Source organism: Jaculus jaculus, chromosome 17, assembly GCF_020740685.1.
Source record: "Jaculus jaculus isolate mJacJac1 chromosome 17, mJacJac1.mat.Y.cur, whole genome shotgun sequence".
Classification (NCBI taxonomy): Eukaryota; Metazoa; Chordata; class Mammalia; order Rodentia; family Dipodidae; genus Jaculus; species Jaculus jaculus.
The window spans coordinates 9,723,324-9,735,860 of NC_059118.1; the positions used below are offsets into that span (position 1 = coordinate 9,723,324).

The following is a 12,537-nucleotide window of genomic DNA, read 5'->3' on the forward strand; positions in this document are numbered from 1 at the left end:
AGTGAGGCTGACGCTGGTGGTTCAAGGAGCATGCTGTGCAGACCAGTGCTTTGACTACGAATTTATATACGTTCTTTAAAGAGCAATGGAAGCTTAGAACCCAAGACTCATGCGACACATGGTAATGACTCTCCTCAGGGCCAGGCCAAGACAATCCTTGATTATTCATATATATATATATATATATATATATATATATATATATATATATATATATATATATATCAGATATATCATACATGTGACACGTATCCCTCAATTTCTTTTTTTCCTTTCTAGCCACAACAACAGCCAGGCAACAAACAAGCCTTTATGACTATTAGCATTTTGTGTTCTGCATAGGGAGTGAGTCTTTCCTAACTCTCCTCAGAAGGGCTGCAATCTACTCAGCGTATCTCTAGATACCCTGGGTCTGTATCCCTCCCCAGATCAGGAGAGTCGCCTCGGGGGAGGCTGAAAGCCATGGCTACATGTCTCTACCGAGGTTGTCTATCTCATCCAGCAGGAAGTCCATGTCCTCCCGGCTCACTTGAGGGCTGATCACCACCTGGCGGAAGAAGTTAACTTTCCCCCGGTGAGGTTGATAGCTCAGCATGAGGCTTCCTTTCTTCATCATCCTCTCCTTAATAGCTGGGGCCACCTGCAAAGGGGAGAGAGGAAAAAGCTGAAACAGAACACTGGAGAAACTTCAAGTGAATTTCTATGTCTTCATTATTTGGCTTGCTCGTGTACTGTGATGGTTTGAGACAGGTGTCCCACATAAACTCAGGCATTCTGAATGCTGAATTCCCAAATGATGGAGATTTGCAAATTCACACCTCCTGGAGGTGGTCTATTGTGGGGGGCAGGCTTATGGTGTTAGAGCCAGTTTCCCCTTGCCAGTGTTGGGCACACTCTCCCATTGCTATTATCCACCTTATGTTGGGCAGGGGGTGATGTCCACCCTCTGCTCATGCCATCATTTTCCTTTGCCATCATGGAGCTTCCCCTTGAGTCTGTCAGCCAAAATAAACCTCTTCCCCCCCCCCCCCCCCAATGCTGCTGTTGGTTGGGTGATTTCTACCAGCAAGGCGAACCTGACTGCTACATGCACATCCCGTAAGCATACACATGGAGACCACAGGTTGGATCTCTTCCACTCTTGCTTCTCCATCTTGTTTTTGTGAGATGAGGGCTCTCACTGAACGCAGAGCCCATCAATTCAACTAGATTTGCTGACCACTAAGCCTTAGTAATCCTCCTGTCTCTTCCTCCCGAGCACTGATATTCCAAGTACATGTAACCATGCCTGGCTTTTTCAATACAATTATATTTTAAAATGTTTATTTATTCATTTATTTATTTATTTATTTTTGGCTTTCTGTGGTAGGGTCTCACACTAGCTCAGGTTGACCTAGAATTCACTATGTAGTCTCAGGGTGGCCTTAAACTCTCAGCAATCCTCCTACCTCTGCCTCCCAAGTACTGGGATTAAAGGTGTGCGCCACCAGGCCCAGTTATTTTTATTTTTAATTATTTATTTGAGAGACAGGAGCTCAGAAAGAGAAAGAGAATGAGTATGGGCTTACTAGGGCCTCCGGCCACTGCAAACAACCCTGGACACACGTGCCACTTTGTGCATGTGTCTTTAGCTGGGCACTGAGGAATCTTACTCAGGCCCTGGGGCTTTGCAAGGAAGTGCGCTGAGCACTCAGTCATCTCCCCCACCCACAGGCTTCTTTACGTAGGTTTTATGGATGTAACTCAGGTCTTCAGCTGGCATGGCAGGTGCTCTTACCCACTAAGCAATCTCCTCAGCCTGGGTGTGGGTGGGGAGGGAAACTTTCTAAGTCAACACTTCCCACTGTGTTTCTGGGATTATAAAGAAATGATTGAATAACCCCGCAACTCAGAGAACGAGTGAGGTGAGGGTCTAACAGGACAGAAGACACTTCATTAGCATCTCCACGAGCCATGAGATGGATCCCTAGAGAAAAATGAGGACCACATCCTCCTTTTAAAAAAAGTTTATTTATTTATATATTTGAGAGTGACAGAGAAAGAAAGAGGGAGAGAGGGAGAGAGAGAGAGAAGGAGGGAGAGGGAGAGAGAATGGGCATGTCAGGGCCTCCAGCCACTGCAAACGAACTCCAGATGCATGCACCCCTTTGTGCATCTGGCTTACGTGGGTCCTGGGGAATGGAGCCTCAAACTGGGGTCCTTAGGCTTCACAGGCAAGCGCTTAACCACTAGCCATCTCTCCAGCCCCCCACCACATCCTTTATCTGTAAGTATTGCGTAAGCACAGAAAGTCATAAGGAACCCCAGAGATCGACACTGATCAGATCCCTGTCACACATGATTACTGTAATGTTAGGCGTATTTTTCGTTAACAAATATTTGGACAGTTTTTTATAATTTACAACAATTTACAACATGTTTTATGGCCCCAAAGCCCAAATTAAAACTTACTTGGAAGGAGCCCAAGTGGTTACCATTTCAGAGAGCAACAGTGTTCTCATTATCATTCTTGTCTTAAAAAAAAAAAAAAAAAAAAAAAAACTTTTTTGTTTTTTTTTTCCTATTTATCAGGCTATAGGTATAATCCAATGCTGGGCAATTTGGATGTCCTCTTCTGCTGATCACAGTAAAGACACAGTCCTAATGTGCCGGGGGGGAATATTGACAGTGGAAAGATACTAATATGCACAAACTAAATGTAAGTATGCAAGCCTCATGCCTAAAAGGTGCGTGCGTGGCAAAAAGCAATTTGGCAGGAGTGAGATTGCTTTCCGGCTCTCAATTATTTTACTGCTGGTTTTCCTTCGAATTGTAAATCAAATTCTTTCCTTGTGCCTCAGTGCACCAGTGTCTGCATCTTAAGTGGAGGAGAATTCTGACATTTCTATTTGGCTGCACAGCGACTTTGCCTCCACATTTCTGTAGGATTTCTGTTTCCCTCCCCTTAAATTATGTTCCGGCAATGATTTAGTCATTTCAGCGGGATTTTGTTGTCATACTGCTGTAACACGCAAGTGTATTTGATATTTAAAAGTTGCTTAAAGAACAAAATGAAATGGCTTTCTCTGGCCAAGTATGGCCATTGGATAAGCTACTGACCTGATAAGCACACAGCCTTGGGTAAAGAAAAATGACCATGTTCCTAAAATGGCCTCTTTATTTAAAAAAAAAAAAAAAAAAAAAAAAAAAAAAACTCTTATTGACAATTTCCATAAATATAAGCAATATACCATGATTATAATCCTCTCCCATCACCCTCCCTTTCTTCCCTCTCAAATCCCCCTCCCCTGGCTCCCTTGTTTCCAAGTAGTCCTTCTTCTATTTTGATGTCCTAATTTTTTCCTTCTACTATACAGGTCTCTTGTAGGTAGCATCAGCCTCCATGAGGGCATGAATACCATGACTATTTTGTGCCTGGAAGTCAGGTTTCTTCTTTTTTTTTTTTTAATATATTTTATTTATTTGAGAGAGAGAAAGAGAGAAGGAGAGAATGGGCATGCCAGGGCCTCCAGCCACTGCAAACAAAGTCCAGATGCATGTGCCCCCTTGTGCATCTGGCTTACATGGGTCCTGGGGAATGGAACCGGGATCCTTTGGCTTTGCAGGCAAATGCCTTAACTGCTATGCCATTTCTCCAGCCCTGGGAGACAGCTTTTTTAAGCAGTCTCCCCTTCCTTCGGCTCCCACAGTATGTCGACCACCTCCTCCACAATGGTCTCCGAGCTTTGGAGGGTGTGACAGAGGGGTGCAGAACACTGTCACTTCTTCTCAGAATGTTGGGGAGTTCTTAAGCCATCATAAATGGCCTTTCTTTTGAAAACATGTGTTCATGGCATATGCTAACAGGAGTGCAGTTTTCAGCTGGGCTTGGTGGTGCACACCTGAGACCACAGTACTCAGGTGGAGGAGGTAAGAGGACGCCCTAGGAGGTCGAGGTTATCCTCAGCTTGCAGACCAGCCTGGGCTGTATAAGACGCTGTCTCCAAAAAACAAAATAAGAAGTGTACAGGGTGTTTCTTCCCAAACTATCTGTGGGGAAGGGTCAGTTTTTTAATTGCATAACAAACTAATTATTATGTGAAATGCAACAAAAATTCATTACAAGGAAAATGAAATAAGAAGAGATAAAACACTGGGTGTGATGGTGTACACCTTTCATCCTAGCACTTGGGAGGCAGAGGCAGGAGGATCACCATGTGTCTGAGGTCAGCCTGTGCCTACTGAGTGAGTTCCAGATCAGGCTGGCCTAGACTGAGACCCTACCCTGAAAAAACCAACATAAAGGACATAAAAATACAATTTTTTTTAATTAGTTTTTTTGAGAGCGAGCTAGCGAGAGAAAATCAGCATACCACGGCCTGTACCCATTTCGAGCAAACGCCAGACGTGTGCGCCCCCTTGTGTGCATGTGCAACATTGCGGCTGGTGTCACTCACTGCATCTGGCTTACACGGGACATGGAGATTCAAACAGGCCTTGCTAGTTTTCACAGGCAAGCGCCTTAGCTGCTAAACCATCTCTCCAGCCCAAATTTTAAAAAAATATTTTTTATTTATTTGCAAGCAGAGAGAAAGAGAGAAAGAATGGATGTGCCAGGGCCTCTAGCCATGGCAAAGACCAGATGCATGTGCGATTTCGTGCATTTGGTTTTATGTTGGAACTAGGGAAATCAGATGGGGTTGCCCAGGTCGTTAGCCTTTGCAGACAAGCACCTTAACTGCTAAGCCATCTCTCTCCAGCGTCCCTCAGTCTAATTTTTAAATTTAATTATTTACTTATTTTTATATGCATATGTTGTGGGGCTATGTGTACAATTGTTTATGTGTGTGTGACTACACACATGTATGCATGTACATGTGTGTGGATGCTCGAGAGCGATATGAAGTATTTTCTAATCCTTCTCCACATTGTTTATTGAGACAACCCTCCCACACACACACTGAACCCAGAACTCACTGAGTCAACTGATTAAGCTAGCAGCAAGTCAAGGGAATCCTCTTGTCTCTACTTCCCCATCCCTCGAGTTGGAAAAGCAGATTAAACTCAGGTGGAGACATACTTTGGATAAGGAGATCTCTAACTCTGAGACCAGTGGAGATACATTGTGGAAAGATGCAGAAACCAGAAATCAAGGCATGAACACAGCCCGGGTCAGTGGAATATCTCCAGGCTGAGAGACAGAGACCCCCCGCACCCCTGCTCCTTCTGAGAAGGACATGGCCCAGACATCATCAGGTGCAGTGCCGACGAGTCCGCTGCCTCTGTGGACCGTGCTCATTCTTAAAGAAGGACCAGATACCCGAGGGAAGCTAGCTGGGGAGACTGACTGGATCCATCACGTCAGCATGAGGGTCACCCTTGTGTGAGTAAGGGAATTTAAAGTCATCAGAGCCCCCGTGAAGGGACCCATGGTCCAACAAGATGATTTTTACTTATGTCCCTCCTAACTTCAAATGAAATGGAAAGAAACTGTTACTTTCCAGTGGAAGCTCAGATTCCATCTGTTCGTGAAGATGACAGAGCTCAGGATGTGCTGTGTGCAAGAGCTTACCAAATGATCGGGTATTTTCTGACTGTAAGTATTAACTGCATTTTCCAATATACATGGAGCCCAAACATAAATGTGAAATAGGCCTTGAATCCAGGGGTGTGTGTATGTGTGTGTATGTCTTTTCTTTTTGACCTGTAACCAAAGGTAGGTTGCTGCTAAATGAACAGTTGTTAATAGAAAACATTTCCTTATGGTATAAGTATATTTTAGCACAAACAAAGAAAGTGATAGGCTGAGGAGATGGCTTAGTGGTTAAGGCACTTGCCTGTGAAGCCTAAGGACCCAGGTTTGATTTTCCAGGTCCCACGTAAGCCAGATGCATAAGGTGGTGCTTGTGTCCGGAGTTTGTTTGCAGTGGCTAGAGGCCCTTACATGCCCATTCTCTCTCTTTTTTTTTTTTCTCTCTCTCTCTGTCTCAAATAAAAACAAATTAAAAAAAGAAAGTGATGGTGTCTGGGCTGATGGTAATAATTAGCTTTACATTCATTTATTTGCCCAAGAGAAGTAGGTGTGATGTGGTGTATGTATGGTGCACACACAACACGTGTGAGAAGCAAGACCCTCTACATGTGCCCAGAGGCCAAAGGAGACCATCGGGGATCCTCTATACTGCAGAACGCAGAAATCAATGCACGCGCAGAGCTGCAGTCTGTGGAGTATCCCCAGGCTGAAAGACAGAGACCCTGCAGGTACCTGATCCTTCCACCTGTTGTCCTTGAGACAGAGTCTCTTACTGACTCTGCATCTTGGCAGTTATGTGAACCCCGTTGGCTCTGTAGTCTACTCCCTGGAATCACAGATGCACATGGTGAGGTCCAGCTACTTAGGTGGGCTCTGTGGAACTGAACCCAGTGCCCTCAGGACCTCCAGCCGCCATGCTCACACAGGAAGCTCTCCTAACCGACATACTATCTCTCCAGCCCCAGCTTTACATTTTCAAGCATAATAAAGTGGACTGTCTCGCTTGAAATAAAGTTATTTGTCTAGCCTAAAATAGAGACCCTTCTCCTTTATTTTTCAAAAGATGTCTAAGGCATTTGTTGTGTGGCAGAAATCAGACATCTTATTTGCAAGGCAAAAGCAAAGCATGCTTTTGTCCACAGTCCCGAGCTGAAGGAACTGTGGCTTACCCACGTCGGAAAGATGAGCACTTTCTAGTACAAGTGCTTTGGCATGGCTACATTTCCTCAGACTTGAACATTCAAGGGCTGGAAACAGTACCTGCATCGTGCATGACTATGTGCCATCAAAATCTATCTGCTTTGTTATTTTTTCCCCTTTTGAATAGGGTCTTTCGTAAAATCCTATTGCTTGCTCATCTCATCAACACATTGAACATCTTTTCCTCTGGGAATGGGAGATAGGAAAGAACACTGTCTTGTTATTGACTAGCTCAGTGGTGACAGGAGAAGATAATTCTCTCACAGCTCTGTCCAGAGGGGCTTCCACTGTACAATATGACCCCCTGGGACCATTCATTCTGTCCAGAGGGGCTCCCACTATACAGTCTGACCCTCCAGGACCATTCATTCTGCCCAAAGGGTCCCACTGTGCAATCTGACCCTCTGGATCATTCATTCTGTCCAGAGGGGTCCCACTGTCAATCTGACCCTCTGGGACCATTCATTCTACCCAGAGGGGCTCTCACTGTACAATCTGACCCTCTGGGACCATTCATTCTGTCCAGAGGGGCTCTCACTGTACAATCTGACCCTCTGGGACCATTCATTCTACCCAGAGGGGCTCTCACTGTACAATCTGACCCTCTGGGACCATTCATTCTGTCCAGAGGGGCTCCCACTGTCAATCTGACCCTCTGGGACCATTCATTCTACCCAGAGGGGCTCTCACTGTACAATCTGACCCTCTGGGACCATTCATTCTGTCCAGAGGGCTTCCACTGTGCAATCTCACCCTCTGGGACCATTCATTCTGTCCAGAGGGACTCCCACTGTACAATCTGACCCTCTGGGATCATTCATTCTGTCCAGAGGGGGTCCCACTGTACAATCTGACCCTCTGGGACCATTCATTCTGTCCAGAGGGGCTTCCACTGTGCAATCTCACCCTCTGGGACCATTCATTCTGTCCAGAGGGGCTTCCACTGTACAATCTGACCCTCTGGGACCATTCATTCTGTCCAGAGGGGCTCTCACTGTACAATCTGACCTTCTGGGACCATTCATTCTGTCCAGAGGGGCTCCCACTGTACAATCTGATCCTATGGGACCATTCATTCTGTCCAGAGGGGCTCCCACTGTGCAATCTCACCCTCTGGGGCCATTCATTCTGTTCAGAGAGCTTCCACTGTACAATCTGACCCTCTGGGACCATTCATTCTGTCCAGAGGGGCTCTCACTGTACAATCTGACCTTCTGGGACCATTCATTCTGTCCAGAGGGGCTCCCACTGTACAATCTGATCCTATGGGACCATTCATTCTGTCCAGAGGGGCTCCCACTGTGCAATCTCACCCTCTGGGGCCATTCATTCTGTTCAGAGGGCTTCCACTGTACAATTTGACCCTCTGGGACCATTCATTCTGTTCAGAGGGGCTCCCACTGTACAATCTGACTTTCTGGGACCAAACATTCAGTCCAGAGGGGCTTCCACTGTACAATCTGACCCTCTGGGGCCATTCATTCTGTTCAGAGGGCTTCCACTGTGCAATCTCACCCTCTGGGACCATTTGTTCTGTTCCTGCAGAATTTAGAACACTTTCCGTCAAAACTACAAATCAGATAAAATGATTAAATAGATTTTTTTTTCTCTTCCTTCTTTTAAGAGGTTTTTAAACTATACAGTCATGGACTTCTTTGTGACAGCTTCACACATGTGTACACTGTGTTTTGATATTGCGCACCCTATGACCCGCTCTGATGTTTCTGTGTTCCTGCTGTTTCTCTTCCCAATTAGCCCCCATTCTACTTTCATGTCTCTTTTGTGGTGGGGGTGGGAGGGTGACCCGATGCGTTTAATCAGGGTTGCTTACAGAAGCATGGGCAGAGGATTATCTTCAGAAGCATGGATGTCTTACCAGTGGCACCAGTAAAGAAAATGTCTTTCATGCTCTCCCCATACTAGCTGTATTTTTATCAAAGACAGGTTGAAGTGTTGACTTCAGGTACATGAAGATGCATAGCGTGTCGCCTGGTACCAGCGTCCAGCCAGAGTAGCCAAACTTGGCTTTTAATGAGGTCAGCTTCATGGCCCGTTTATTTCCTAGGGGACCTAAGGACTTACGGCTAGGTATGTTTGGACACATACCATGAAGTCCTTTTACTAGAACCTTAGTAGAGGCAATGGTAGGTTGGAAGATGAGAGGCTTTTGTAACTAATAAAAATATTTTTATTTATTTATTTGCAAAGAGATAATGGGCACCCCAGGGCCTCTTGCCACTGCAAACAAAACTCCAGATTTTGGTGTTACTTTGTGTATCTGGTTTTATGTGGGTACTAGGAATTCAAACTCTGGCTCTTTGCAAGCAAGTGTGTTTAACCACTGAGCCATCTCTCCAGACTGAGAGGGGTTTTTGACAGGAAGAACAAATTGGAAAGAATGGGATAAAGCTAATGAATTCTCCTCTTCTTGGGCCACTTATGTCAGTTTCAAAAAAAAAAAAAAAAAACTCAAATCACCCAACGACCTTCAACGAAGTTGTTAGCCAACTTTTTTTTTTTTTCTATTTGTCAGTTATAAAACTTGATAATGTGTCCAAAACACTTAACTATAGCCCACACGTCTGTTGGCCTCTTTGTTTAGATTGCTCAAAGAACCAATTTTCCCCTCTCAGTCTGTTTTCCACCACACCTTACTTGTCTGATTCTTGTCTTACTCCTTCACACAACCTACGTGTGCTGAGAGCTGACACCCCCCACAACAATTTAAAGTTGGGATCCATCAGTTTAAGTCTCTCAAGCTCAAATTATGTAAAATTGGTGGTCTGTAGGCCATGAAATCCTATGCCTCCAAGAGATCAATTCAGCTTGGCAGAACATGACGAAATAAGCTCCACATTGGCTGGACATGCCTCTTCTAAGTATGAGTTTTTGCCCTTCTCTCTGGAGCACTCTTGAAAACCCAGACAGGCGCAGTATAAAGTGTGTCTGCATGAGAACTGCCCTCCTCATGCTTCTAATGTAAGTGAGACAGGCCACAAACCAGAAGAGGTTAGAATCCCAGCAAGTCAGGACACACGGTTAGCTTTGCATGTTGGTATTTACGATGTAGAAATGGGGAGGAGAGCAATCCCAGTAAACCTAATGTCAGTCATAGAATTTCCAGGCGGCTGAAATGAAGGGTCATAAAAACAAACCAAACTGAACTGAGCGCTTTAGCTGACGAATGGACACAGTAAACATTTTACACACTCTATAAAGCAAAAGCTCAATTCTCAGCGGAGTCCCAGGAGCCATTGGAGCTAATTGCTCCCCAGCGACTGTGCTGGACCTTCACCTGCAGCCCAGTCTCGCTCGGAGAAATGAAGAGTGACTCGGGAATACTGGGTGGAGGAGGCAAGGGCTCTGTGGTGGGGGAGAGGCCACCCAAAAACAGGTCACAGCAGGAATGGCCGTGGGTGGTACTTGTCTCCAGTGTCCAAGATCAAGGATGTCACACACCTCCTAAGACTGCAGGAGGAGGAATTGCATTGTCCCACATGTCAAGTCACTATTGAGAAACGTGGTTCAGGAGTCTAGTGATGTGCCCTGTCACCTCTGCGTCCCTCTTTTCTTTTCCTGTTCTTTCACTCTTTCTTTCCCCCTTTCTCTCTCTTTCTTTTCCCTCTCATTCTCTCTCTTTTTCTCTCTCCATGTCTCTTTTTCTCTCTTTCTCTTTCTTTTCTTCTCTCATCCTCTCTCCCCCTCCCTTTCAATCTATCTATCTTTCTTTCTTTCTTTCTTCCTTTCTTTCTTCCCCTCCCTCCCTCCTTCCCTCCCTCCCTCCCTCCCTCCCTCCCTCCTTCCCTCCTTCCCTCCCTCCCTCCCTCCCTTCTTTCTTTCTCTCTCTCTCTCTCTCTCTCTCTTTCTTTCTTTCTTTCTTTCTTTCTTTTCTTTCTTTCTGTCAAGGCAATGTCTCACTATGGCTCAGGCTGACCTGGAATTCACCATGTAGTCTCAGGCTAACCTCGATCTCACAGCCATCCTCTTGCCTCTGCCTCCAGAGTGCTGGGTGGGATTAAAGACGTGCGCCACCACCCCAGGCTTTCTTTCTCTCTCTTTATCTTGGTCTGTCTGTGACATGTGCACATGTTCCTTTGTACGTCTATGGGATATGGGTGCAGTTGCTTGTGCACATGTATGTGTGTGCATGTAGCAGCCAGAGGTCAGAATCAGCCATCTTCCCCAGTCATACTCCACTGTATTCTTATTTGGTTAGACAAGCTAGGCAGTGAGCCCCAGGAATCCACCTGGCTCTACTTCCCCAGTGCTGAGATTACAAGCATGGGCTGCCACACCCAGCTTTTTCAGCGGGGTCCTGGGAGTCTGAATTTGGGGCCTCCTGCTTGCATAGAAAGCACTTTACCAACACTGAACCCTTGCTCCAGCCTCTCTTCAGACCCTCCTTACTTTCTTTGTTTGTTTGTGTTACTTTAATATTTTATTTATTTATTTATTTATGAGCGAGGCAGATACAGGGAGAGAGTGGGCACACCCAGGGACTCTATTCTCTGTAAAAGAACTCTAGATACCCGTGCCTCTATGTGCACCTGGCTTCTGTGGGAACTGAACCGGGGTCAGTATGCTTTGCAGGCAAGCGCCTTAACCACTGGGCCATCCTTCTAGGCCCTTCTTTAACTTCTTTCATGAGTCACCAATCTTGCTGCGGCCCAGAATAAATGACCAAACTGGGGGAAGGGGGTCCGCATAGAAAAAGAGTTGAAAAGGATTTTCATGTTTTCTCGAAGATTCTCAACATTGTCCTAAGTTATCACTCTACTGAAAAGCCGAAAATTGAGTGCAGCCCAAAGTTTCTGGAGCCTCACGGGCGACGGTCCGACGTTTCTGCGGTCTTCGCCTGGCGGTGTTAGCCGGGACAGTGTGTCTATCCTAGCAGCTCTCCCAGCGCTGTGGCCTGAGTCACAGTCACCGAGAACAAGCCCCCAAACCACAGCGTTCAGGCCTCACCTGACGAGCGGGGCTTCGGCACTCGCTTGATGAGCCTGCGGAGAGCCCTGGGTTCGAGCCCCGGCACTGCCACAAACGAGTCTCCTCTGTACAGCCAGTGAGGGGAGCCCTTCACAGGCACTCTGCTGAGGAACAAGACACCGAGTCCTCCTCTCGTAAGTCATCTCGGGGAAACCTTCCCCGAGAGTCTTAGCCTGCAGTCAGTACTTGGCGTTGCACAGTCAGCTGCTGGAGTTTTGCCCACGAATTTATTCCATGCCAACAGGCTTCTAACAAGCAACAAAGCTCTTCAGGGTGTTAAATGCACAACTCCTACCCGGCAGGGACAAACGTGGGAGACAGGCTAAGCAATGGTGTTGCAGTCGGGTTTGCATTGCTGACAGAAATCACCCGACCGAGAGCAGCTTGTGGGGAAAAACAGGTTTATTTTGGCTTACAGACTCAAGGGAAAGTTCCATGATGGCAGAGGAAAACAATGGCATGAACAGAGAGGGTGGACATCACACCCTGGCCAACATCAGTTGGACAATAGCAACAGAACAGTGTGGCAAACATTGGCAAGGAGAAACTGGCTATGATGCCCATAAGCCCGCTCCCCCCCCCCCACCCAACAGTACACCGCCTCCAGGAAGCGATAATTCCCAAATATCCATCAGCGGAGAACCTAGCATTCAGAACACTTAAGTTTATGGGGGACACCTGCATCAAACCACTGCAAATGGCATTGCAATGATGGTATTAAGGTGTTGAACCTATTTCTTGAACTTGGCAAAGGGAAAGCTTCCCTGATTGCTAAATTAATGGATTTTTATACTACATTTTGGGGCATTATAAGTAAGATAGAGGGCACACAGACAGAC

The 12,537-nt window shown here is 46.1% G+C and overlaps 1 protein-coding gene across 2 annotated transcripts in view; it reads right to left on the minus strand.

Annotated features, from left to right (window-relative positions):
- Positions 1–240: 240 nt before the first annotated feature.
- The window catches only part of Gadl1 (glutamate decarboxylase like 1), a 212,265-nt gene continuing 199,968 nt past the window's right edge, over positions 241–12,537 (minus strand). For both annotated transcript variants that reach the window (XM_045136747.1, XM_004662079.3), the window contains one exon: positions 241–640. In XM_045136747.1, coding sequence (XP_044992682.1) covers positions 467–640 — 174 coding nt within the window. In that variant the 3' untranslated portion in view covers positions 241–466. The remainder of the gene's footprint in view (positions 641–12,537) is intronic.